The sequence below is a fragment of the Lytechinus pictus genome, chromosome 16, assembly GCF_037042905.1.
Source record: "Lytechinus pictus isolate F3 Inbred chromosome 16, Lp3.0, whole genome shotgun sequence".
Classification (NCBI taxonomy): domain Eukaryota; kingdom Metazoa; phylum Echinodermata; class Echinoidea; order Temnopleuroida; family Toxopneustidae; genus Lytechinus; species Lytechinus pictus.
In genome coordinates, this window is record NC_087260.1 from 11,841,128 (window position 1) to 11,868,107 (window position 26,980).

Consider the following 26,980-nt stretch of genomic DNA (forward strand, 5'->3'; position numbering starts at 1 on the left):
CCTTCTACACAAAAGACAAAGAAACAGAAACAAAATTAAGATGGACAAATGGAAAAAAGAAACTATGAAAGAATAAAAAAATAAATAAAAAGGAAGAAAATAATATTCAGAACCTATATTGTAGATAAAATCCTTTTTATCTAAAACTTGAGAAGTTGAAGTGGGAAGTCAGAATAAACTTTTTGACGGAACCAGCAACTCTGTTTTATTGCTCCATCTTCCTGGGTGAATGATTCTTTCAGTTTTCATTGTACATGTAACTGATACATTTCTGGATCTGAATCATATTTGTCATGTGCCTCACTCACACTTTGGTTTGATGATAAAGATGGGATTGGTGAAAGGTAAAAGAATGCAGCAAACAATTATTATTTCATGAGGAAATCTTTAAAATCACGGTTAATTGTCACCCTATTATCATAGATCTAGATCTGGAACAATAACATAAAGTTATATTTGTGACATCATGAAATCTTGGTTGAAAACTGAAAACATCAATAACACAGAAAATCGCATGTTGGACAGTATTACATTGCTTGGAAAAATACCCGGCATTTGATGGAATTCCGTGTTTATTTTGGCAATTTCTCAGCAATTCCCACATTTTCTTCCAGAGCCGTTTGGCTCATATTTTTTATTTATACACACAAACACTTGGGTGGTCATTTTATTTTGAGATCATTACCACAACTGGCATAATTACTGAGGGCTTGTTCATAATAATCCTGAACTTTGATTGTTGTTATATATTTATTATTTAGTGTTCAGAATAAGGATAAAAACAAGGGAGGAAAGGAATGAATCGCATTAACATGCAAACACTTTTAATATACAATATATATTATGACTAAAAATTTCTCTGCCAGAGAAATAATTGTAATAATCAATACCTTACCTATTTTTTTATATTTTATTTATTTATTTTTATTTATTTTTCGTGGGGGGGGGGGGGGTAATATTTTCATATACATGTATAGGGAAGTACATGCACATGTTTAATGTCTGAAAAGGTGACTGGTTATAGAACTACTTCCGCTTTCCCCCGTAGTCATTTATTTTATTTTTTTACATCAGATCAGGAAGAAAACGGAAGTTCCTCGTTTATTTCATATCTTCTAGATAAGCACAGGTACATGCACTTTTATTTTATTTTATTTTTAGATTTCTTAGACAGTCGATTTGTATTGTGGTTGAGTTATATTCGATTCCTTATTAGATACTGAGATGTATTATCAATAACATGTACATGTAATTGATTTCATCTTCCTTGTTTTAAGCTGTGATTTGAATGTTTCAATTGATTGGTCATTATGAATACCGGTTGGGAATGGGAGTTTGTTATTTGCTTACTTTAGGAATATTTTTATCTCTGTAATCATAAACAAAGTTTATAGATAAATAGGTAAATGAACAAATGAATATCATCATGGATACATGAATAACAAATGAATGCAGAATTTAGTGAGTAGATTTGTTTTGAAATTGATGAATACATATTATAAAGTGCAATAAATAATTTTATGTATTGATAAGCTTCTTGGCTCTAAGAATATCAGGTCATAGAGGATTTGTATTATATATATTTTTGTTTTTTTTGTTTTTTCCTTGCAAAAGTTAAAGCTAGCAACTAACTTGAATGCTTCCACTTGTTGTCCATTTTTTTTAATGCAGACTACACTTTGGCTTTAAACCCTGAATATAAAACTTATTATTTTTTTTTACAAATACATGTAGGCCTTTTTTCTTTGACCTTTTTTTTTGTTTTCCTTAACATTTCTTTTGTTTTCCTACTTCCTTCTTTTTTGTACTCTGTAATTTTTCGGTAAATGTGAAGCAACTTAAATGGCTTTATTCAGGGAAAGCCGTCTTTAAAGTCAACAGGAATATTGGCAGGAAACCTGTAATTTCATGAACCAATATGTTTATATATTAATTATGATTGTTGACTGAAAGGAAGTAGATGGCGTGACAAGTTTCAAAACTTACATGTATGTTACTTTTTTTTGATAAAAGGAAATGACTCTGACTCTAATTGCCTTTTCCTAGTAAATTCCACTTGATTCTGATAACAAGTTGGAAGTAGTAAACTAGTAAGAATTAAATTACATGCATGTGATCACTGTAAATTCAAGGTGGTGTCATAGGACAATGGAAGCAGATGTGAGAATAGGAAGAATAAAGGAGAAAGAAGGAGAATGAGGAGGAGGAGAAGGAGGAAGAGAATAAAAATATGAACAAAGAGAAAGGGAAGATGAAGAACAAGAAGAAGAAAAAGAAGAAGGAAGAGGAGGAGTAGAAGAAGAAGAAGGAGGAGGAGAAGAAGAAGAAGAAGAAGAAGAAGAAGACAAAGAAGAAGAAGAAGAAGAAGAAAAAAAAAAGAAAAGAAGAAAAAGAAGGAGAAGGAGAAGAGGAGGGAGAAGAAGATGCATGTGATCACTGTAAATGCAAGGTGTTATCTTATTATAATGGAAGCAGATGTAAGAATAGGAAAAACAAAGAAGAAAGTGGAGAAGGGGAGGGAGAATGAGAAGGAGAAGAAGAAAAAATGAAACAGAAGAAAAAGAAGAAGGAGGAGAATAAAATATGAAAAAAAGAGAAAGGGAATATGAAAAAGAGCAAAGAGAAGAAGAGAAAGAAAGGAGGAGGGGGAGGAAGAGTAGAATAAATTATGAAGTATTTTCTTTCTTTCTTTAATAGCCACTTCCCTATTTTCTCTTCCACACTTGCATCCATGTATTGTAACTGCCAAAACAATGTAAGATTTTTTTTTGTACTGTGTATGATTTTTTTTTCAGTTTCAATACAATACTTCAATTTTTTTTCAAAAGTTACAATTGAAAAAAAAAAAATCTTTACGTGTGACCAGAATCAGATAATACAAGGCGAAGCTCGGACACTTTGGCGATTTTTTGAAACGCTCGATTAATGCTCATGGGGAAGGACGCCCACTCGCGTTGAGTGAGTAAACCATCACACATCGGCACACTGTGTATAAACATATGGGGAAAATGAGAGAAGGGATATTGGGAGAGGGCACAAGGGTGGCGTATGGGAATAATTTCACCTTTTATAACCCTGAAAACTCTGAAATATATTCATCTCTAATTTAAGAAAAAAAAATTGAATTGTAAAAATCGTCTATTCCTTCACCCCTTCACCATTTCTCTCATATGTTTTGTACCCAACCACATCGCGATACGCAAAGGTAAAAAAAGGTTGTTACTTACTCAACGCTGTAGGGCACTCTTCCCGAGCATTTCATTGCGCGCTCTATGTACTGTCCGATCTTCCCCTTGTAGTATCTTTGCCAGAATATACACGGTAAATATAGTTAATCATTGAATAAACTACATTCTTGTATGTATTCAAATTACCCGGTACTACAAATTATGAAAAAAGTCATTTTTTAAGATAGTAAGTTAGAAAGTACACAACAGTTACAATTTTTATGGTAAAATTCTTTAATTAGGATTTTGGATCTAGTGAGGTTCACAACTCTGAGTATGTTGGGTGTGTACCTCAGGGGGAAGGGGGGGGGGGGCAGAGGGGCAACTGCCCTATATGATTATTTAATTAGTGAAAAAATCAAGAGGAGAAAAGAAGAATGAAGGAGAAGAAAAGAAAAAGAAGAATGAAGGAGAAGAAAAGAAAAAGAAGAAAGAAGAGTACCAAAAAAAAGAGAGGTCTATTAATTTTTTTTGCAGGGTAGACCATAAATAATTGAGACACTGTCTAGGACATGCAGTAACTTTAAATTACCCTTGTACTTCAATTGGATAAAAACAAATGCCGTCACCTTTCTATATAGGCCCTCCTAACCTCCCCTATCAAAATACCCTGTTATTCTCCTGATGTAAGTTTCCATTATTTAGATATGTAGATATCATTGTAAATTTCCATTGTTTATGTGTTGGTTTCTTTGTAAATTTCCATTGCTTACAGGCAGAAGCAGATGTATCATTTATCGGGCCAGGAAGCCGTGCTATCCAAGCCATGGGTGACAAGATCGAGAGCAAACTCCTGGCCAAGGAGGCTAACGTCAATACCATTCCAGGTTTCGATGGAGTTGTAGAGACACCGGATCAGGCAGTAGAGGTTGCTAATGATATAGGTATATCTTTGTAGGGTGTGTTTATGCAGTCTTTTTTGCAGATAATTTTGGGGGTGAAAAGGGGATTTTAAAACATGTTGTTTAGACCAAAACGTGATTGCATCTTTATCTCAATGTTGTTAACTTGTAAAATGTACATTGAACTCTTCCCTGAAAAGTCGCCCAAGCTCTATATTTTTTTTCCTCTGTTAATCATTTGAAAAATTATACACTGCCTGGTTATTCTGCTATTAATGAATTATGACAAAAAGATAGATATGTACATGTAAATAGATTATGCATTGTCGTATATCTGGGGATATGGACTTACTTGCATACATTTAATTTTGAATTTTTATAGCCATAGTCACAAATATTTTTTTATTTGAACCAAGCAAATAAGCAGACAATTCAACTTTCTTTTACATCAATATGCATTTGTAAAAAGAATGAATTGCTTTTACAATTTAACTTGAGACATACACTGTTGACCTTTCTGCGTGCTTTTAGCCGGCCCTAAACCTGTAAAAACCAATGTGCTTCACATGAAAATCTCTATTTTTTAAATTAGCATCGGCTAAAACTGAATGGAGTGCATTTAGATAAACATGAATATAGGTTTTTCATAAACAGCAATTAAATTGTTCCAGGTAACTTAGGAGCTGCATCTCTTTATTGAACAGGTTATCCAGTTATGTTGAAAGCTTCGGCGGGAGGAGGAGGGAAAGGAATGAGGATAGCATGGAATGATGATGAAACAAGGTAAGAATAAGAAAGAGGAAGAGAAGGAGGAGGAAAAGGAATGAGGATAGCATGGAATGATGATGAAACAAGGTCAGAATAAGAAAGACAAAGAGAAGGAGGAGGAAAAGGAATGAGGATAGCATGGAATGATGATGAAACAAGCTAAGAAAAAGAAAGAGGAAGAGAAGGAGGAGACACAGCTGGATTTTTATAGCGCTTTTTGTCTACGGATACAAAGCGCGACTATTATTACCCCGGCTTTAGCTGCGCTGCCCATATAGGCACTCAAGCATTCAAGGAATTTCTTCGAACCGGGTACCCATTCACCTCACCTGGGTAGAATGCAACACAATGTGGGTGAAATTCTTGCTGAAGGAAAACACGCCATGGCTGGGAATTGAACCCACGTCCCTCAAATTGAAAGTCGAGAGCCATAACCACTTGACCATGACGCCCCCACAATGAGAATTTTTTACGATTTGGGGAGTCAAATATATTTTCCTAATACCACAGTACACACTGTATGTACATCACAGAAACGGCTAAGCTACTTTGTCACTGAAACTACTTGTATGAATCCATTTCTTTCTTCTCATTATTGTTTGCTGCCCTCTACAGGGAAGGGTTCCGACTGTCATCGCAGGAAGCGGCGGCTAGTTTCGGAGACGACAGACTCCTAGTTGAGAAGTTTATAGATAATCCTAGACATATAGAAATACAAGTGAGTATTGCATTGCAACTGTAGCACTAATGTACATTCTGGTACAGATGCTATTACATATTAGACCTTATGGATGTGACGTCATGATCTCATAGCGCCCTCCCTCAGAGGATATAGGAATATGTATAAATTGAGTTGTCAGAGTCATGCCAACTGCAGATCATCAACCCAATCAGATGCAAAGATTTCAGTAGCTTACAACAGTAACAATCACTAACAATTTGTTTCGCGATGTGCTTCCCTGGACTGATGAAAAGGGCAGCATTTCATGGAAGGGCTTGTCAGACGTTACATTTTTTTTACCAGATAATTACCATAGCAACTGTGTCTCTTGATTAGAATCAAGCAACATTGTCAGATCTGACAACTTTTTGGATGACAGATGTTGGTGAAATGCTCTCCTTAAAGGTCAAGTCCACCCCAGAAAATGTTGATTTGAATGAATGGAGAAAAATCAACTACATGTAGCATAGAGCTGTAAAGATTTCATCAAAATCGGATGTAAAATAAGAAACTTATGACATTTTAAAATTTTCGCTTATTTTTCAGAAAACAATGATATGCACAACTCAGTAACATGCAAATGGGACAGTCGATTATGTCCCTCACTCACTATTTCTTTTGTTTTTTATTGGTTGAATTATACAATATTCCATTTTTTACAGATTTTACAGGAAGGGCCAACTTCACTGAACCATACAGTATTAAAAAATGCTAATTCCATGTTTTCAGGAAGGAATTATTGTTTCACTTGACAATGAGGAAAAAATTAGAATATTTCATATATCATTTTAATAATAAAGTACAAAAGAAATAGTGAGTGGATGACGTCATCAGTCTCCTCATTTGCATACTGACCAGGATGTGCATGTAACTGTCATAACTGTCATATTTTACATCCGATTTTGATGAAATTTTCAATGATATGCTAGTTGGATTTTTCTCTTATTATTCAAATCAACTTTTTGTTGAGGTGGACTTGTCTTTTAACTGAAGAGAGGTAGGATTAGAGGTTAAGGTCACTGACAGTTCAAAATTCCAGATTTATTCATCCATTTTTGATGTATAGAAAATAAATAACATACATTGTGTTTTAAAATATGCATGTATAATTTTATGCCACAACTTTGTAAATCAGGATAAAAGATTGAAATAATGAGACAGGTTGATATACTTGCATGAAATGTAAACTTTTTTAAATCAGTAGACATAATAATAGTGCATCCGACATCCATCCATTTTTTTGTTTCTTTCACAAGATTGATAAACATTAAAATAGAGAACAATGCACCTGCATTCATTATCAATGATAATGTCTTAAGACAGATGATAATCTTGTATACTTGTACATTTCCTAGGTATTAGCCGATTCCCATGGTAACACAATCTACCTGAATGAAAGAGAATGTTCGATACAGAGGAGAAATCAGAAGGTCATTGAAGAAGCACCCAGGTAAGAGGACCCATTCAAAAATGGAGATTTAAAGGGGTAGTTCACACTGCTACTAACCAACCAGTAAGATTTTTCCATTCAAAATAGCCAAATAAAAGCAAACTTCAGATTTTTGAAGGTATGTGAAGGATAATTTTTTTCATAATTGCCACAAAGTAATTTTTGTCAATTCCAACACATTCTCTCTTAATCGCTAGAGGGTATTCATTTGTCTCGCAATCTACTATGGTCAACAAGGAAATTCGTGATCACTCTCGCAAAAAGTATTCACTAGCTTTCTAGGAAATTCGTGATCACTCTCGCAAAAAGTTAGATTGCGAGACAAATGAATACCCTCTAGCGATTATTTCAGTCCGCAATAATGAACCTATTTAGTACATTCTCTCTTATTCTAATTTCTCATCAATTTATCTTCATTCCACCATCCAATTGGTCCTTTGACTTACCACATGGTGAAATTTAAGTCTCCTTTACATTAAGTTATGAATCATTTTAAAGCTTAGAATTCCCCCTTTAACCTGAAAACAAACTAAATATTCATTTCAGCCGAAGTGGGTTTGAGCTGTACGATTTGATAGGTGTAGTATAGTCAGTTCAATAAATTGTCAATGTAGAAATAAAATGTAAATGTATGTTTTTTAATCTGTTTTTGTTTTGTAGTACTTTCTTAGATGAAGCTACAAGGCAAGCCATGGGAAACCAAGCAGTATCACTAGCAAGAGCAGTAGATTATAAATCAGCAGGTAATAATATTTTCATCAATATTTTCTCTTTTTCAGGGGGGGGGGGCAAAGGCATGATTTCCAGAAACTGAATTGAATGTGATTTCAATTAATTATCAACGTCATTGTACAGTATATTGTCCTTTATGAGTATAAGAATATTTTGTGTGAGAAAAATCTGTTGTTTTGTAGAATAGAATGATAAAAATTGCTTAGTTTCTTAAAGAAGAAAAGATGATATGCTATGGAAAGAAGATCTAAATTTTAGACCAGGGGAGGGCTTCATCAACATTTTCGTCCGACAAGTTGTCAGATCTGACACCTTTTCCTGATTTTGATCGGCTGAGAAACATTGTTACTATGGTAACTGTCGGATTAAACAGGAGTTTTTGGATAAAACGTCAACAACTCCTTTCATGAAAAGCTCCTCAGAACAACACACAAAAAAATTGTACTTGTGAATCGATTGATGACAATTTGTGCGATGATGATCTGTAAGTCCTTGGATACTTTCTCTGTCTTGAGCAAAATACGTTTTTTATTTTTGAATTTGATTATAAAATGAAAGCTAATTTAGGGGAAAACATTCTTAGACATTGTTATAGTTTAAATAACAATATTATTTCCATTTCAGAGATAACAAATTACAGAAAAAAATAACTCTAAAGTTAAAGTCAAATATATACATGTAATACAGTATATACTTGTATGTAGTCTAGTATTAAGCTTAAACATCAGTGATCAATGGTGGGGACAAACAAGAATGAGATGAATATAACCTTATTTGAGCAAAGTAGAAAATTTGGAGACTAAGAAAGGCAAATGCTATACAAGCACCAGACTTGGTTTCATAACAGTCATTATGAAAGCAAGATATGATTATGACAAGTGATAAGACTGTTATTGGAAGTATATTGTATGATTGCACAATTGAAATATTGATTTGGAGAGGTTTGTCAAAAAAGAAATGCTTGTATAAAAAAGCAAACCCTGGGACTTAGTTTCATAAACTTAAATGTTGGTGGTCAAAACAGTATGTGGAGATAAAAGAAATGAATCTTTAATTAATTTATTTATTTATTTGGTAGTATTTATACAGGGTAACCCCATCAGTAGTCAAATACTGTTGTACTTGGGGGCCCTGTATACCATAAAACAAAACAAAATACAAGCATATACAATACAAATGGAAAATACAAATCCTGAACATAAACAGATGGAAATTTCAAGTATAAATCTAATAACAGAAAATTGTGTGTGAAATTGAGAACAAAAATTTAACCCAGAGCTACATGTACAAGTAGAAAGTAATAGGGGAAAGAAAGATAGAGGGTAAGGATGAATTGAGGTAAAAAGAACACGGCAGAGAGCTAGAGCGGGAGAAGAAGGCACGTCACAATAAACACTATAATGCAATATTATAGTCGAAAAATATAATTCTTGCTTATATATTAAAATGGGTGTATCTATACCTCCAATATGACGATGTAAAGGAAGATTTCGACGTGGAGTTTTTAACTTCATTAGGAAGTTGATTCCACAGGCACGCACCGTGATGGGAGAAGGCTCTTTTACCAGCTTTGGTGCGTGCCTGTGGAACCATGATTCCACGGTTCAATGCATTTCTAGTATGATGGGAATGGACAGAACTAAATCTCAGGAACAAATCTGAGAGGTAACCTGGGGCTTCGACCTGCATAGAATTAAACATAGTTTTGCACATTTGAAATCGCCATCGTTCTTCAAGTGGTACCCAATTTAATCTTCCAAACACTACTGCAGTAGGTGTATTAAAGTCTACATGTACCTGCAAGACCAGTCGAGCCATGCGTTTGTGCTGTTTTATCAAAGTGTCCTTTAAGTTGTGGTTACAGTTGGTCCAGGCGTTGCAACAGTATTCAAGATGCGGTAAAACTAATGAATTTGCCAATAGTTTAGCACTTGAAACTGTCATGTACTTCCGTAATCTAGCAAAAAGTGCAAGTCTAGACGCAACTTTTTTACTGGTTTCGTTTACATGAGTTCGCCATGTGAGTTGTTCATCAAAATGTACTCCGAGATATTTAAAATTCGTCACTCTTTCAATTCTATGTTGTTCAATGACAAGGTTTAGATCACAATTCTTTAGTCTTTGTTGGGTTCCAAAAAGCATGTACTGGGTTTTTGTTAAATTGAGTACCAAATGATTGTGCATTAACCAACGATTCACATTGTGTAGATCTTCATTCATGACAGATTCAATTTCTTGAGTATGTGTACCACTATATATGAGAGCTGCATCATCTGCGTACAACACGACTTCACACTTATTTACAACCTTGGTAATATCGTTTACCATGATTGAGAATAAGAGTGGCCCCAAGATAGACCCTTGGAGAACCCCACTACTCACTTCTAAAATTTCAGATAATACCCCTTTTACACATTTTCGTTGAGTTCTGAGTTTAATGAGAGATCATTGCTTGTATATTGTACATTTGCGCACTTGAAAAGTTGATTTGCATAGTAAAGATATATCTGTATAAGATGCAAGTTCTCGGACTTAGTTTCAAAAACTTAAACAGTCTTTGTCAAAACAATATATATAATATAAGAAATTTATGTCAATATATTGCTTTTGCACATTAATATATATTGAAATATTGATTTACACATGACTTTATGAAAATGTAAATTTTTATCATGATTATTAACCTGTAGATTGTACTCGTAGGTATTTTAGGCACCAGTGATGCCAAACAGAGTAATAAAAGATAATAGTAATTTCTATCTTTAATATTTTTTTACTTATTATTTTGTAGGTACTGTTGAATTTTTAGTAGACTCCAAGCGTAACTTCTACTTCTTAGAAATGAACACCAGATTGCAGGTACTTGAATATGAAAAGCTTTTTAGTAATAATTACTATTGTTATCCCCTTGTTCTAATACAGAAAGGTTATTTGTTGTAATTGCTTTGTGTAAAGATTTATGTGTGCTGGGTAATGCTGTTTGGAAGTGAAACATGGCATTTGAGCAAAATCAAGCACCACAGTCACAAATACTAAATTGCACATGGATATACAATATATATATTTTTTAAACTGTACAGTTTATAACATTGGTAATATTCCAAGATTAAAGAGTACATGTATTTATCACATATTTAATTGAACTCAATGAATGTCTTATTTCTGCAAGGTTCCAATGTAGTTTCTTCAGTTCTGTTCTGAAAGTGAAATTTTAGGAAGAAAAACAACTTTGGATAAATAGTTATGTTGTTTGCTTCTCTATAGCGGCCTCTTCGATTTGATTGAGAAAGGAAAGATGCATTCATTATGAAACAAGCTCCTCGTTGTATTAATTTCAATTAAACTTTCTTATTTTTGTTTACTCTCTTTCTTCATTTTCATCATGTAGGTCGAGCATCCGATCACGGAGTGCATCACCGGGGTTGATTTGGTACAGGAGATGATACGGGTTGCTAAGGGACACACCCTTAGATACACACAGGATGATATACCAATCAACGGGTGGGCCATTGAGAGCAGAGTCTACGCCGAGGTATGAACGATCTGATCAATCCTAACTATGGAAATCCAACAACACCATAATATCCCTTTGTATATTTATTCATTTGTTGTATGTAATATATGTACAGTATGTCTTCCTATCTATCTATCTATCTATCTATCTATCTATCTATCTATCTATCTATCTATCTATATATCTATCTATCTATCTATCTATCTATCTATCTATCTATCTATCTATCTATCTATCTATCTATCTATCTATCTATCTATCTATCTATCTATCTATCTTCCTATCTATCTATCTATCTATCTATCTATCTATCTATCTATCTATCTATCTATCTATCTATCTATCTATCTATCTATCTATCTATCTATCTATCTATCTATCTTCCCATCTATCTTCCTATCTATCTATCTGTATCTATCTATCTATCTATCTGTATCTGTCTATCTATCTTCCCATCTATCTTCCTATCTATCTATCTTCCCATCTATCTTTCTATCTATCTATCTATCTATCTATCTATCTATCTATCTATCTATCTATCTATCTATCTATCTATCTATCTATCTATCTATCTATCTATCTATCTATCTATCTATCTATCTATCTATCTATCTATCTATCTATCTATCTATCTATCTATCTACTATCTATCTATCTTCCTATCTACATGTATCTATCTATCTATCTATTTATCTATTTATCTATCTATCTATCTATCTATCTATCTATCTATCTATCTATCTATCTATCTATCTATCTATCTATCTATCTATCTATCTATCTATCTATCTATCTATCTATGGTCAATTAATATAATAAAAATATTACGATCATCTATCTCCATTTATCTTTCATCATGAAGTGGTTGTTTAACTCATTACAATTAATTAAATCTCATTCTATGTGTATGTTCCATGTTTTATTGGTGAATATTTTTTTAATTATTTGCTTAGTTTTGTTTTACTTTCTTTCTAGGATCCTTATAAATCATTTGGTCTTCCGTCCATCGGTCATCTCCATCGCTACTCCGAGCCTCTCCATCTTGATAAAGTCCGAGTAGACAGCGGGATCAAAGAAGGCAGTGAGATAAGCATGTATTATGATCCCATGATCTCAAAGGTACAGCTGTCTTCTTTTATCTTTTTTAAAAGTTTTTATTGGGTTTTCATGATTTTGTGTAACAAATCACATATAAGCAATACAAGTAATTTGAAAATAAAAATAAAAAAGCAGCATACACATTATTAGTTTACACTAGAAAAAGTACAGCTTATCAACAGATAATAAGTGATAAACATGTAGTAAAAGCAGTCACTTTGTTTCTTCTAAGTATTCCTCATCCCCTATAGTATAGTAAAGGCAAGAATGTAAATAACAGAGGAGGTACAGCATTCTTGATTTTCCTTGTTTGATTTTGTTTCACAATTGTTTTCTGATCGTTGATGTCAAAGGAGCTGGCTCCCGTTTCATAAAGACTGGTTAAAGTAAGAACTGATCAGTTTCTATAACAAATTTACTCTCAGCCAATCAGAATGAAGGATTTTAGTAGCTTTTAACTGCTATTGCAAATTTGTCATTATAACAAGTTTTGTGAAATGGGGCCCAGTTCTTTTGATCTTTCTTTGCTTTGTTTCATAGACTTTTTTTCTGAAAGGAAAGGAATGTTTGTCTTGATTTCTCTGTCTTTCTTTGTATTTATTCATTATTTATTTGTGTATTTATTCATCTTTTTTTCATTGATGTTTAAAGATTGACAAGCAGCACAAGCTGAAAAGTCCAACTTACAAACATTTCAGTAGTAAATGTACAGTATGATTAAAAGGTATAGTTTCCTTGACTTTTTATTGTGTTTGTGTGTCTTCTTTCCTATTACATGTAGCTTGTCACATATGGAGCCACGAGAGAGGAAGCCTTAGCAATCATGGAAAAAGCCTTGGATACATACATTATTAGAGGTACGTTACTCTTTTCGTTACAAAGTAGGATACCGAATGAATGCTTCCAGCACCCGTTGCATAAAAGTTACTATTATAGTAACATTGCCATTCAATGGTAACTACCATGGTACAGGGGTGTGAGAGTTCAGATTTTTTTCATTTTTATTTTCAGCTTAATTTCAGCTTATTTTTGGCTTTCCTCTGTACAAAAAGTATGGGAGCTCTTTCTATTTCAGACTTTTTCTACAAGTTTCAGCTTTTTTCAGATCTTTTTATTTGTGACCACTCACACTCCTGATGGTAACGCAGATCAACAGCCAATCAAAATCAAGGATTCCATGCAAGGTACCATTGGATTGTAAAGTTACCATAATGGTAACTTTTACGCAACGGGCCCAGGTTATACATGTTCTTCCAATGCTCTATGTTGATATTGTAACAAACAAGAGTGCCATGCAAACTAAAAGTGGCAATAATAAATGAAATTTTGTGGTCTAAATCCAGAATGACCATTATTGTTCTCTGATACAGATTTTACATACCTTTTTGCTTTATCAGGAATCTCTGTATCATGAAAAAAGTCAGACCTACATGTAATTGCCAACACGCAAATCATCAGATTGATTATGCGGAAGTGCGACCGGGTGTGACATGAACATGATTTGACCTATGTATTGATGTGTTGTACATCACGCTCAATGGAGAATTTAAATGAGAATTTAGTCACCTGAATATTTGTGAAACACCCCCATTGGCACAAGCTACAATTGGCATACATATTCTTCCATTAGGCCTTAAATTTTGATATTTTTAGAGCAAGGCCACTTAAAAAAAAGCACGCTTTGATGTTACAGCACAAATAGGAAAATTTTAAAGGGTATACACAAAATGTTTGAGGCCAGTGTAAGGGGATTGAGGCCAACCAAAAGGCTGTCCAAAGATATGGCCTTAGATGGCCTTGGCTTAAGCGCTGTTTCATTGTGCGGTAGTAATGGTCGAAACTAATCACGAGATATATCCCCTCTTCTGTTTTCTAGGTGTAACTCACAACATATCACTGCTTCAAGATGTGATTGCTAACCCTAGATTCATCTCAGGCGATATCAGCACAAAGTTCTTACAGGAAGAGTATCCAGAAGGATTCTCAGGTACTGTCAAACACACACTTGTCAACCTTCCCTATGCAATAGGGACAGTCCCTGTCTTTTTAAAGGAAATTATATTTTCAGTGAAACTTGGTCTGCATGGTTGCGTAGAAAAGTTAGCAATGTCCCTTACTATATGAAGAATACCAAGAGGGCTTTTTAGGTACAGTCCAACCCATAATTGCCAACTGTCCCTGTTTAATGGTTAAAGTTAAAAGTTGTGGAATATGTAGATTATATAGGATATATCATTTTAACAAAAGTAATAAACTATAACTAACAAATTTACTGCTGGCAGTGTCAGTCAATAATTTTTAATTTCCATACATACATAAATGATAATAATAATAATATGCAATATGATTTACAATGCTTAATGCACAGTACTGCATAATATTACCCCGGCTTAAGCACAGCTTTCCTGATCAAGCACTTAGGCGTAAAGGGAAATCTTCCTACCGGGTTCACATTTACATGTACATGTACTGCACCTGGGTAGAGAGTGGAAAATGCCTTGCCAAAGGACGCGAGTGCCATGGTTGGATTTGATCCCCGGACCTTGTGATTCAAAGTCCGGGGACGCATCCACTGAGCCACACCACATTTATTTACATTTTATTTTGCATTATTTGTCTGTGATATTTTGGCAGGATGGAAGCTTGACCAAAGAGAGGAGACCAATCTTAAAGCAGTAGCAGGATGTTTGTATATTCTCAATCAATTCAAAGCCCAAAGATTTACAAACCAAACTAGGTAAGCAGAAATTATATATAAATATGTACAAGGGGCGACTGGAAAGTTTTGAGCCTCACATAGAAGGGATTAAGATGTGAAGACCAAGTATGAGCCATAAAATCTCTCACATTTCTTTTATATCCTACACTGTACTCACCAAATTTCTTGGTCATGTCAATATCTAGTCTTATTTTACACGTTCCTAAATTTGTATTTTGTTTTTATTATCAGATTACAGTATAACTATTTAATTTCTGTTAAATTTCTACATGACTATATGTATGATAAATTCAATTAAACGTTCAAGAAATTTGCACTTGTCGACATGACAAATGATGAGTTGTTATAAAACAAGATTACATGCATAAAGCAGAAGGAAGATACCTCTCACTCTCATCTTACTCTTTCTCTTCTTTTAATTTTCATCTCTATCGCGTCACCCTAATTGGTGAGCTGAAGGCTCCTCTATGATTATACAGACCTGCCAACCAGTACGTTTTTGGCGTATTTAGTACGTTTTTGCAACCAAAATACGGCAGTACGTTTTATCTTTAAAAAATACAAATATGGTTATTAGATCAATTTAATTTCAGGTTACTTGTTTTTTTTTCAATCATTTTGTTAAAACCTGGGTGAGATAAACACATGTTTAAATGTTTTTTGTTTTTTTTCTGCAAGAGCAGTGCGCATTTTAGCTTGCATGCAGCTTGAGCGCGTCGCGATGAGCCAGTGCCCCACGCATTTTATTATGAAATACACTTTTTAGGGGAAAAATACACTTTTTTTATCACAGAATACACTTATTAATTCCAAGAGGTTGGCAGGTCTGTTTATAAATAGTCAAAATTGTCCAGTTATTTGATTATGTTGTTTATCTGTTAAACAGGGTACCACCGACGCCAGTATCATGGGACCAATCCAAACTGAGTGTATTCATCGACGGGCAGAGACAGGATATAGTAGTACAGATGAATGATGCTGGAGGCAAGGTAATGTACTAATATTGCCTGTGCATGAGGATGACTGTGTAAATTATCATTCCTGAGGTGCGTGTCATACCTGCCGATCTATCACCCCGAGGGCTTGGCCGAGGAGTGATAGAATGGCCGGTATGAAAAGCACAGAGGGAGTGATGATTTTCACTGTCATCTGAAATACAGAGCAGTCCATATTTGTTTTATATACCTCATCGGTAATCACATAACTCTATCCCGAATCGATTAAATTTCAGGACCACTTGTGTAACTTAAATCTCAATTTGATTTGCTAAATCATTTAAGTTGTAATTTAAACGAGCTGCTCTGCTGCTGAAAAACCGATAAATCCAGTTGGCCAGCACGACGTTGGCTTCGTGTACATGACCGCGCAAGCAGCAGCGCAGCCAGTTAGCTGTAGCCAGCTAGATGCGCGCGTAGAAACACAACTTGTGGTCCCGCCCTCGGGGGTTACGAGTACTATCAGAGGGTTTGGTAGAAGAAATTGACAGTTAGTCAAACCCTGAGACGATGATAGACGGAATAGCACCACATCACATGATGCAGTTTTGACCAATCAGAGATAACAATCTTAGTATGAGATAAGTAATAAACTTTAGTTGCTACATGTAACTAGTGCATTTATGGACTGTACAGACATTCAGTCACAGTATGATGAATTGGTTTCATGACATTTTGCTCCGGCTCCAATCGCTCCAATTGAAAATCTGCACATTAAGCCAAACATAAAGCCTAAATAAACCCTAATCCTTATCTTTACATGTATTCTGAACTGAAAATATCTATTACAATCCTAACTCCAAACGTACAAATGTATGCCCTCTGAGATATTAAGACCGGAGCAATTGTTGTAGGAGTAGATGTCGTGCCACAATAGTATACCCACTTTTCCATTTTTAAAAATGCACATCCTGTGTTTTTCTGTGTTCTCAACCTCAAAAATCTGTAGTTTTTGGTGACATAAGCATGATGAAGCAATATTTAATGAGAGTAAAATGCAATTTTCTATTATATACACCCACTGCAGTCTGCAGATAAAGAATGGCGAACTCATGCTTAAAGAATGTGAATATTTTTTATGTTTATTCTGATACGCGGGTTTGTATGATTTTGTTTTATCATGATTTTCATTGTATTTTTCATAACTAAAACTAGGGCTGAAAGATATATTTCCCTTGAAATTTTGTGAATGCTTTGTCCTTCCCAAATTCTTTGATATTGAAAACATGTAAATCTGATAAAAAAATTTGTATTTATTTTCCATGCATTAATTTAGAATAAAAAAAAAGTATTTATCTTCAGTCGATGGAGCAACGTAAAACAAAAGATCTCTCAAGTTACACCTCATACTATATTCATTTAGATATTGTTTTCTAAAACTCTGATTATGATCCACATGATTAGGAATTATTACCTTGTTATATCTCTTCACAGGTGAATATCAATGGAGAAACATTAGATGTCGATATATCATGGTCAGCAGCCCAAGATGTTATCACACCCTCTGTTAATGATACTACTTTATGTTTACAGGTAAGCTCTATCAACTCGTTGAATGCTGAATTAATTATGGGGGATGATTTTGACAATTTCATTTATAATATTTTCTTTGAATCTAGATTTCCGCATTGCACAATTGAGACTTATGGTTATTGTTTAGATTTTAAATCCATTAAATTGCTTCTCCAGCATAAAGATAAGGGAGAAAACTCATCATTGCGATTATTGAATTTAATTGTGTGAATGTGCTTAGTTTCAAAATTAATATGCCAAGGGTTGATACTACTATACAGGTAAAATCTATCGACTGGAGTTTTAATATTACTAATAATGCCACTGCTATATGTTAAAAGGTAAAATCTATAAACTAATTGAAATTTAAATGATACTACTATACCTTTACAGGTAATATCTGTCAACTTTTTGAAGTTTCCTTTGGGATGAGGTATTGTTCCAAGTACTGCATAAGCTGATATCTGGGTGGTTTCATTTTTTTTTGGATTTTGTAGTCCTTGATTTCCATATTTCAAATTTTTGTATATTGTCATTATTTACCCTGAAGATAGTTGGGTTTGATAAGAGCAGGATAATTAGAGGAAAAAAGTGGCGAAGGTCTGATGGAAATCTGTCACCAATAGTTTTCTTGAATATTTCTCATATTATTAAAACCAACCTTTCTTCAGGGTGAACTCCCCCTTTAACATGATGTATACCAAGTGTAAATGAAAGTACCGTTACTTTCACATGTATAGTTATCTCATTTTAGTGAAGGTTTTAAAAACTTGAACTTTGCACATACCCATGTATTAATTACATGTACTTTAATTAATCTTTTGAATTCTTTTTTCAAAAATCTCTATTCAAGGTTATTTCATGTGATACTGCCGGCAACATTCAACTTCAATACAAAGGCACAATCGTGAGTACATGTACATCTACATGATGATAAAATGATAAATGATAAATCCATAATTTATTGTTCGAAATAGACATGAAATGAAATGCTCCGAAAATTTGCTTTGCCCAATTGATCGTGGGCCCGGCAGCCGCTGTGCAGCGCCAGATCGACGAGGCTCTATCCCTTTAATCGTTGAACGCCAAACAGGGTAGCAGCAACTCCCATCTTTTAACGTCTTTTGGTCTGACGCGGCCGGGGTTTGAACCCCGACCTCCCGGTTGTGAGACGGACGCTCTACCAACTGAGCCAACACACCGGTACCGGTACATAGTACGGTATGCAAATAATATACCTCATGGAGGTTAAAAGTAAGAATTATACACAGGAGGTCCCTCTTGAAAAGTTCTAACGCATTTGAAAAGTAACGAGTATTGGGTAATCTAGTGTCTGGGCTGAATGATGTGCATTATTTGCTTTATTACATAGTGATGTTGATCCTTGTTATTTGAATAACCATTCTCATCTGAAAACCATGACAGGTCAATAGAACTAGTCGTCAGTACCAGTATTAGCAACTTTGGCTATTCTAAAAAAATAAATGATTGGTCATGCGATGGATTTCAGCCAATCATATGATTGGGATCCAAATCACTATTTTTTATATACACTGTGACTGAAAGAATTCTGCATATTCGTTCATATTTACATAGTTTCAGAGCGGAAGCGGAATCAGGAATTTAAGTTTGATGAGCCATGTACATATATGGAAGAAGAAAAGGACACAGTTTCTGTTTTATTGAAGTGTCTTAGGTCAACTATCTAGACTTTTTTAATGCTCCTAATCTCTTGATAAACAAGTTTATTGGCCATTATCAGTGTTTATTATCAGTGTTTATTGGCTATTATCTGTGGGAACAGTTGATAAAGGGCCTATGATAAAGAGATAGATTACAGTGTTTTCACATTTTGAAGGGTCCATTTCCTGAACAAAAGTACGAGCACATGCACATTCTAAGAACTCGTGGCATGATGAATCAAAACCATCAGAAAGAAATATTCACATATTAATTTTGTATAATTATATTGCAGGACTTCAACTTTGTAAAATTATTAGGTGATCTGTCTGTTGACAGATCACCTCTTATGCTTCTACGAATTTTCTTTCTTTTTTATTTATTTCTTTATTTATTTATTTTTATTATTTATTCTATTTTTTCCACCCTTTTCTTGTTCCACCAAAATCAGGAAAACTGTTATATCAATTTTCATCAAAATATTATCAATTATGTGGACGTATCATGCAATGTGTACGAAACAAGTTCAACGTCAAATGGTCATCGTGACGTCATCTACGCGCCATTTTGTAAAATCACATTATCAATCATATCTTCATCATCAATCATAACAAATTTTAAAATGCTCAAAATCACTTTTTGATCAAAGTAGAGTACGTTTCAGGTCATTTGAAGCATTTCAAGAATTTGCGAGCTCACACGTTTTCACGCGCGTTGACGCGCGTGACGTCGTTACGCAATGTAGAATCGCCGTTTCTTTTACGTCAATGCATTTATTATGAAATTCTAATTAATTTGATACCTTGATCAACCTTCTACGACTAGTAGTATTAAAGGAATTAGCTTCCATCAAAGTTTGAATCACGCGCGCACGCGTGCGTTCACAACAGGCCAAATATGTGCAAAAACATGCCTTTACAAAATTCAATATAACTCTTCAGATAGTCCGTTGACCCCGAAATTTTCTTTTATATTCGGATAGAGTATGAATTGTAGATGTGATTTCATGTCACATTTTACCCTAAATATTATCATGATGTCATCAAAATGGCGTCAGAACTAAAATTTTCTACTTTTGTTTTATGACGTTTTAATAATTTTGCAAATATGACTATAACTCCGTAATTATTGTTCGTTTTTCATCCAGTTTTTTACATAATGTAGCTGGTTTTATACTCTTAACACTAATTACTCTATATCCTTATCATTTTCTGAAAGAGATCATCATAAATAATAACAATGTATAGAAGTATATCATTATGTTAAACTTGCACTTGAAAAATTCAATTTGAGGTTATGTTTTATTGTTGCCTTGCAAATGTATGGCAATTACTATGGTCTGATGGTTAGAGCATCTGCCTTGTAATGCGAGGGTCCCTGGTTCGAAACCCATCAGAATACGTTTTTTTTTTTAAATCAACTTTTGTCTCATTTTGCGTGTAACCCCTATAAGCCAGTTCGGAGTTCTATTCTGGGCATGATAAGAACTTCATTTGTACTAAAGTGATATGATGGTTTTCAATATTTAACGAGATATAAGGACCAACTATGATGTCTTGATTATTCTTTTAAATTGTGTGTTTTATGAGATCCACAAAAAATAACAATGCGTGCACTAGCAACTGGTATTTCACAGTTGGCCAGGTACTTTGTAATAACAGCATGCTAACGTATTCAAAATAAGAAATGCAACCTCTACTTTCATCAGTGTTCATTGGTTTGCTATTCAAGTCACCTGGTCTATGCAATTTCTGCATCCGGCTATGTACAGTAAGGCATGCTCACATAATATCTTGCTTTAAAATCTGCGTATCACAATGAAAGAAATGTAGGCCAAAATTGTCCATGAGGGAACTCTGAACTGGTGACTTGCTACTGATTTTATGTTCTCAAAACTGGATTCTAAATCATTGTATTTCGTCAACATTATGGTCACTATTTCGTGTTGTCACTTGCGAAGTTGGAATTGACATTCTCTAAAGAAACAAGACCTTTTTACACAACCTTCTCAATCTCTTTCTTTCAACAGTAATCAACATGTTCTTTCGTTAAAAAAAGTACGCTTTTTTATGAGGATCATACTGATCTGCACTAACATGGTGATCATGATCGAAAATTTGATCATGATCATGAGAATCACAGACAGATCACCTTATTTGTCCTCAAGACGAATTAAAGTTCTAGTTATTTTTTATTTTATCATGGTAGAAACTGAAAAGAAACACAAGCAATATAGTATCAAAGTAATGTCTATTGAATAATTACTAGCATTAGTCAAACATAAATTGCAGTTCAGCTAGAGATCCACTAGCATGCCCCCCCCCCCCGACATAATTTTGATGACCCTTAAAAGGTTAAATAATTAACATTGTCAGTTGGTATGGCTATGGGTTAGATTTATTAAAGTGGATTAATTATCCCCTTTTTCCTTTTCTTTCTCCCCCCCCCCTCTTTTCTTTCAAATCTTGCTTGACTCTCCAGTTTACCCTGAATGTAATGCAGCAAGAGGCAGCTAATCTCCAAGCATTGATGCCTGAGAAGGTCAAGCCTGATATGAGTAAAGAAGTTGTCTCCCCTATGCCTGGCAAGCTCCATACGCTTCATGTGCAAGTAGGAGATTCGGTAAGTTGCCTGTGTTGATTGTTAGCACTTTCAGTTTTACTTCTCTCATATTTCATGATTAAAAAGTATGACTGAATAATGTCTGCCAAATTTTCTGATTTATATGCCGTCCATCCCAACAAGCTGATTTAAATAAATTAGAAAAAATATAACAAGCCTAATACTGACAATATCATCAAATTCGGATGTAAAGTAAGGGGTTACAGTATGACATTTTAAAGTTTTGCTTATTTTTTCAACATGGTGAGTATGTACATCTTGGAATAGATTTAGCTGAGAGAGCCAATGCTGTCACACGCTCACTATTTCTTTTGTATTTTGTTTTATATAATAATAAAAACTCGTTTTTGATAGTTCGATAGTAAAAAAAGTTTATCACTGATTCATAATCATGGCTTTTAATTCAACTTTCCATGAAATATCGTCCAGAGTTTTACATTGTGCGATGAAATATTGAAAGTACATTGTATATGATATTCAAAATAATAAAAATATCCAATCCAATAGTCATTGGATATAGCACCTTTTACTTTCAGTTACATAGCGCTGCACACACACTACTCCAGGCTTGGGCCACTAGAACAATAATTCACCAACTCAGAATGATCGGCTTAGTCCATGCCAATTCATTGTCCTCTTGAGCAAAGCAGATGGGAGTAAGTCACATTTTCCCAACGGTGGCCGTACGGCGAGTCGAAAACAGCCGTTATAACATTTTTGTACCGGCTACATATAGGTGCTTTGAATCAAAATGAATAAAACTGCTGTTTTCGACTCGTCGTGCAACCATCGTAGGGGAAATGTGACTGAGGTATAAGAATACAAAAAGATGTAGTGAGTACATTATCGGCTTCCTCATTTAGTGAGTATATTATCGGCTTCCTCATTTAGTGAGTATATTATCAGCTTCCTCTGAGAATTCTGCCAATGATGTTCCTTCCTATATGAATGAAAAATGAATCTACTTTGTAATTTATTGAACTTTCTTTCTGTATTTCATTGACAGGTTGGTGAAGGCCAGGAGGTGTGTGTTGTAGAAGCTATGAAGATGCACAACAGTCTCTTCTCATCAAGAGAGGGAAAGGTAACAAAAACTTGAATGCATGGGACTGGTGGGAGAAAGTTATTTCACAACGCAGAAATGAATATATGGGACTTACATGCATGTGCAGATATAGGTCGTTTGAATATCTTGACGGAGGTATTCATTTTTTTCAACAGAGAATTAAAATGCATTAATGAGACACCTCAACCTATTACTTTGTGAGTGAAAGTTTCTAAATGCCAATAAATAAATAAATAAATACAGTAAATGAATGAATGAATGAATGAATGAATGAATGAATAAATGAATAAATAAATGAATAAATGAATAAATTTCATTTATTTGACATTAAAAACCATACATAACATTACAGAAAATCACAAAATTGCAAAAGCAAGAAGAAATTGTTCCATGTGCATATAACAGAGATAAACATATAACAAAATTGAAGTACAATGATAGATAAATAAATAAATAAATAGATAGATAAATAGAAATGAATAAATAAGCGAATGAACAAACACACAAATGAGTGAATGGATGGATGGATGGTCTTTTGACCACTATTGAGTGGTCAATTGTATTTTTACAAATTATGAGTTTTTTTCCTATTTATCTCCCCACTCTTTTCTTTATTACCCTGCACATGTACTGTATATCACTTGCTTATGTTGCTTCCCTTTCCCGTCTGCTCTTATTTCCTTTCGCTTACATGTATCTTCTTCATCTCTGTCAATTTCACATTTGCAGGTTAAAGCCGTTCATTTTGTTGAAGGTGATAGCATAGCGGAAGAAGACATTATTCTGGAGCTGGAATAAGCGCATGACACATCATTACAGTTCACAAGACTTTGTGAGATGACAGAAAAATCTATCATTAACATCGCTGCAATCATGTCGTCACAATTGCATACATTGTGGGGTTATGGTACTGTACATCACAGTGAGCAATGCTGTGCAAAAATACATGTAGACAAAATATGCCATTTTGTAGCCATTTTATGTATAATATAGCCCACAGAGAAAAGGGAAATGAACAAAATTTACTGTTTTTAAGCCGTTTTTCGAAAGGGCTTCAAAATGACAGGAAAATGGCTTGACAAAAGGAGAGAAAAGGGCTACAAAATGGCAAGTGGCTCATTGTGGTCGAGCTACAATATATCACTGTGGTATGTGATGCATGTAGTTTGAAGCTTGGAAGAAAGAGATGATCATCCCCCGTATTTTGAGATGAAATGAACTTGTACATGTATCCTTGAGAGCATCTTGAGAGAAAAATTACAATGGGGCGGTTTCATGAAGCTGTTTATAAGTTGCACATGATGTTATCCACAATGTTATGCACAATTTTGTGCACAACGTTACACATGACATTGTGCTCAAAGTTACGCAACGTTGATGTATGATGTTACGTGTGACATTGCGCACATTATACACAATGTTATGCATGACGTTACACGTGATGTTATTCATGACTTGTTATCCAATTTTAGATGCCAATCAGCTCAAGTTAAAGTCTGAGCCCCGTCATATAAAGCATTGCAAGTGATCCGATCAACCACAACTATGGAAAGCCAGCAGTGCCAATATCTAAAATGCATATTTCTTTACAATTTTTGTTGATATAATGTATATTCGTACCTTCATCATTGTCTTGACAACCCGGTGTGCTCCTCTTTGCTTGCAAAAGGATATTGTGCAAATTTCCTGTTGGAAAATTTATGACAATAATGGATTTCCATATAGTTGAGATAGATTGGATCAATCACAACTCTGTGTGAGACGGGACCGTGATCATTTCAAAATACAAGTCTTGTCTTTAACATGGAATGCAAAGTTTTTGATTTGTAAAAATTTGATTGGCGTTATAGAAAATTCACTCCCACTGTGGGGTTCCAGTTAAAACTGCTTGTAAAATTGTGCATAACTTATAAACAGTTTCGTGAAACACCACCCTTGAAATGCTGCAACAATGCTGGATACATTATTCTCTTCAGTTTTCATTGGGAGTGGATTATAATTTGCTGACTCTAGAATTGTGAAAAGAACTAAGAAATAACTGTAATGAAATGACATCAGTGGAGCCATCTAAAACTTGCTGTACTACAGACATGATTAGCAATTTTCATGCTGAGTGGATTACAATTTGCAATACTGTAACATTGTGACAAGAACTAGAAATAACTAATGAAGTTAGTGGAGCCAGCTAAATTCGTCCATGTACAAGGCTTTTTTTTTTCATCCTAGCCTTGGTCAATTTTGGCCTTCAAGAGTGCGTTTTTTGCAATCGTGATTGGGACAGATTCCACAACATAGAAAATCTATTGTCAAAAGCCCTTCATGACAAAGCAGTCTTTATTGAAAATTGGTGAATCAAAACAGCAGTTTCCTCCTGGACTCGAACGACTCATTTGCAATTTTTCGGTAGCTCAGAATCTTGCGACAATCAGCTGTCCCTTTTCACCAATTTTCGACAAAGACCTGATTTGGCAGGCATTTTCAATAGATTTAATATTTTGTAGAGTCCATCCCCATCATGATTGCAAACACTTGCTAATAACTTCACCACATAAGACAAAGTGTAGAATTGTGTTCACTACACAATACTTGTCAGTCATAAAATGTCGCCATCCGACTGGAAAGGATGAACATCTGAATGTTGTCAATTATTCCATGAAAGCTGATGAAAGAATTAGTCCCACCCACCCCAACGAGAGCGGCCAAGTGGTTCTGATTTTCACTATTTGGTATTGAAAAATGAGAAGAATACTGATGGTTTCGTGCAAAATGCTGATTTCTAAACTTCGAGTTTTAAGTGTCCTATGCTATTTTTTGGGAAAATGCAGATTTCTTCACCAAAATCTGATTTTCAGCTTTTAAAATACTGAAATGTTCTTCTTCGGGGTGACAGACCCACCCCACCCCCGTCAGGGATCAACCAAGTTACAATTTAAAAATGCTGAATATGGTAGCTTGAAACGTCATGCACTTCGTGTATACATCTGTGTGCATGTTTAGTTAATGTATTTTGGGGTTTGAAGGAAAATATAAAGTAAATGAAGTTGATAATGAAATTAAAGAATTATTGACATTGTGTTTTCATTTTAATGTTAAGTGTGCTGTATTCACTATTGTGCGTTAATTGCATAAACTGCACTGGTACATACTTGATTCTGAATGACATATAATGTACACGATATACATGTATTTTTCTTATCTCATGTTTTATGCACAATGTATGTCATAATGCTGAATTCTATTGAAATAACAGGTGTTTGTTGTTTAAATTACAATATTTATTTTCTTTAAGCCATCTAATGGATTAAAATTTTATCATCATTATTGTATCTCAGAATGTTTGCTTTTCTATGATACATGCTCCCAGCAATAACAATTCTTTGTTTTTTATCATATTAGGGGTTTGGGTTATGATTGGGGTTGGGATTTGTTAGATTATTTAAATGTAAGGCCTTGCATGATGAAAAACCTCCATTTGAGAACACTATACCCCAGTTTCCCTTTTCATCAATTCTCTTCTCCAAGTACTACAAACCCCTAATTGCCCCAAGCATGCAATTTAAATATCAAAACACCTGTTTCTTGACCTCGGTCCGAAGGTCCTTCTACAGGCAGAGAAGTCTTACCTAATAGCACAGCTGTTGTTTATCATTTCGTCCTTGGCTCAACGCTCATTTACTGGCCTGTGGAGGTGAAATTGAGACAACGGGGATTACCTGGCCAAGATGGGTTTATCGGGGCTTGGAAATGTTATTGAGAGTTTCAAATGAAAAATGGGGTCTAGAACCGCAGTTTGCAATCCGAACTGCGGTCTCCCACCAAATGGGGTTTTGACGTAATGGTTTGAGGGTTATCCATATGATGACCGGTGTGTTGGCTCAGTTGGTAAAGCATCCATCTCACACCGGGAGGTCGGAAGTTCAAACCCCGGCCACGTCAGATCAAAAGACGTGAAAGATGGGAGTTCCAGAGTATTTCATTTCATGTCTATTTCGAACAATAAAATATGGATTTTCATCATCTTTTTTTCATGATAA

At 34.5% G+C, this 26,980-nt stretch overlaps 1 protein-coding gene across 3 annotated transcripts; it reads left to right on the forward strand.

Annotated features, from left to right (window-relative positions):
* Nucleotides 1–3,944: 3,944 nt before the first annotated feature.
* LOC129279593 (propionyl-CoA carboxylase alpha chain, mitochondrial-like) lies at nucleotides 3,945–26,980 on the forward strand. 3 transcript variants are annotated; one of them, XM_064111344.1, is made up of 17 exons: nucleotides 3,945–4,111; nucleotides 4,774–4,852; nucleotides 5,453–5,555; nucleotides 6,914–7,008; nucleotides 7,669–7,751; nucleotides 10,532–10,599; nucleotides 11,129–11,272; nucleotides 12,230–12,373; nucleotides 13,134–13,209; nucleotides 14,229–14,339; nucleotides 14,987–15,089; nucleotides 15,958–16,060; nucleotides 17,501–17,599; nucleotides 18,432–18,485; nucleotides 21,740–21,880; nucleotides 22,887–22,964; nucleotides 23,676–26,980. In XM_064111344.1, exons 1-17 carry the CDS (start codon nucleotides 3,994–3,996, stop codon nucleotides 23,742–23,744), a joined length of 1,668 nt encoding a protein of 555 aa, XP_063967414.1. In that variant the 5' UTR covers nucleotides 3,945–3,993; the 3' UTR covers nucleotides 23,745–26,980. The 3 variants fall into 3 exon arrangements, with proteins under 3 accessions (XP_063967414.1, XP_063967415.1, XP_063967416.1); XM_064111345.1 differs by lacking the exons at nucleotides 3,945–4,111; nucleotides 4,774–4,852 and adding an exon at nucleotides 4,883–4,924; XM_064111346.1 differs by lacking the exons at nucleotides 3,945–4,111; nucleotides 4,774–4,852 and adding an exon at nucleotides 4,955–4,994 and having other exon boundaries at nucleotides 5,451–5,555.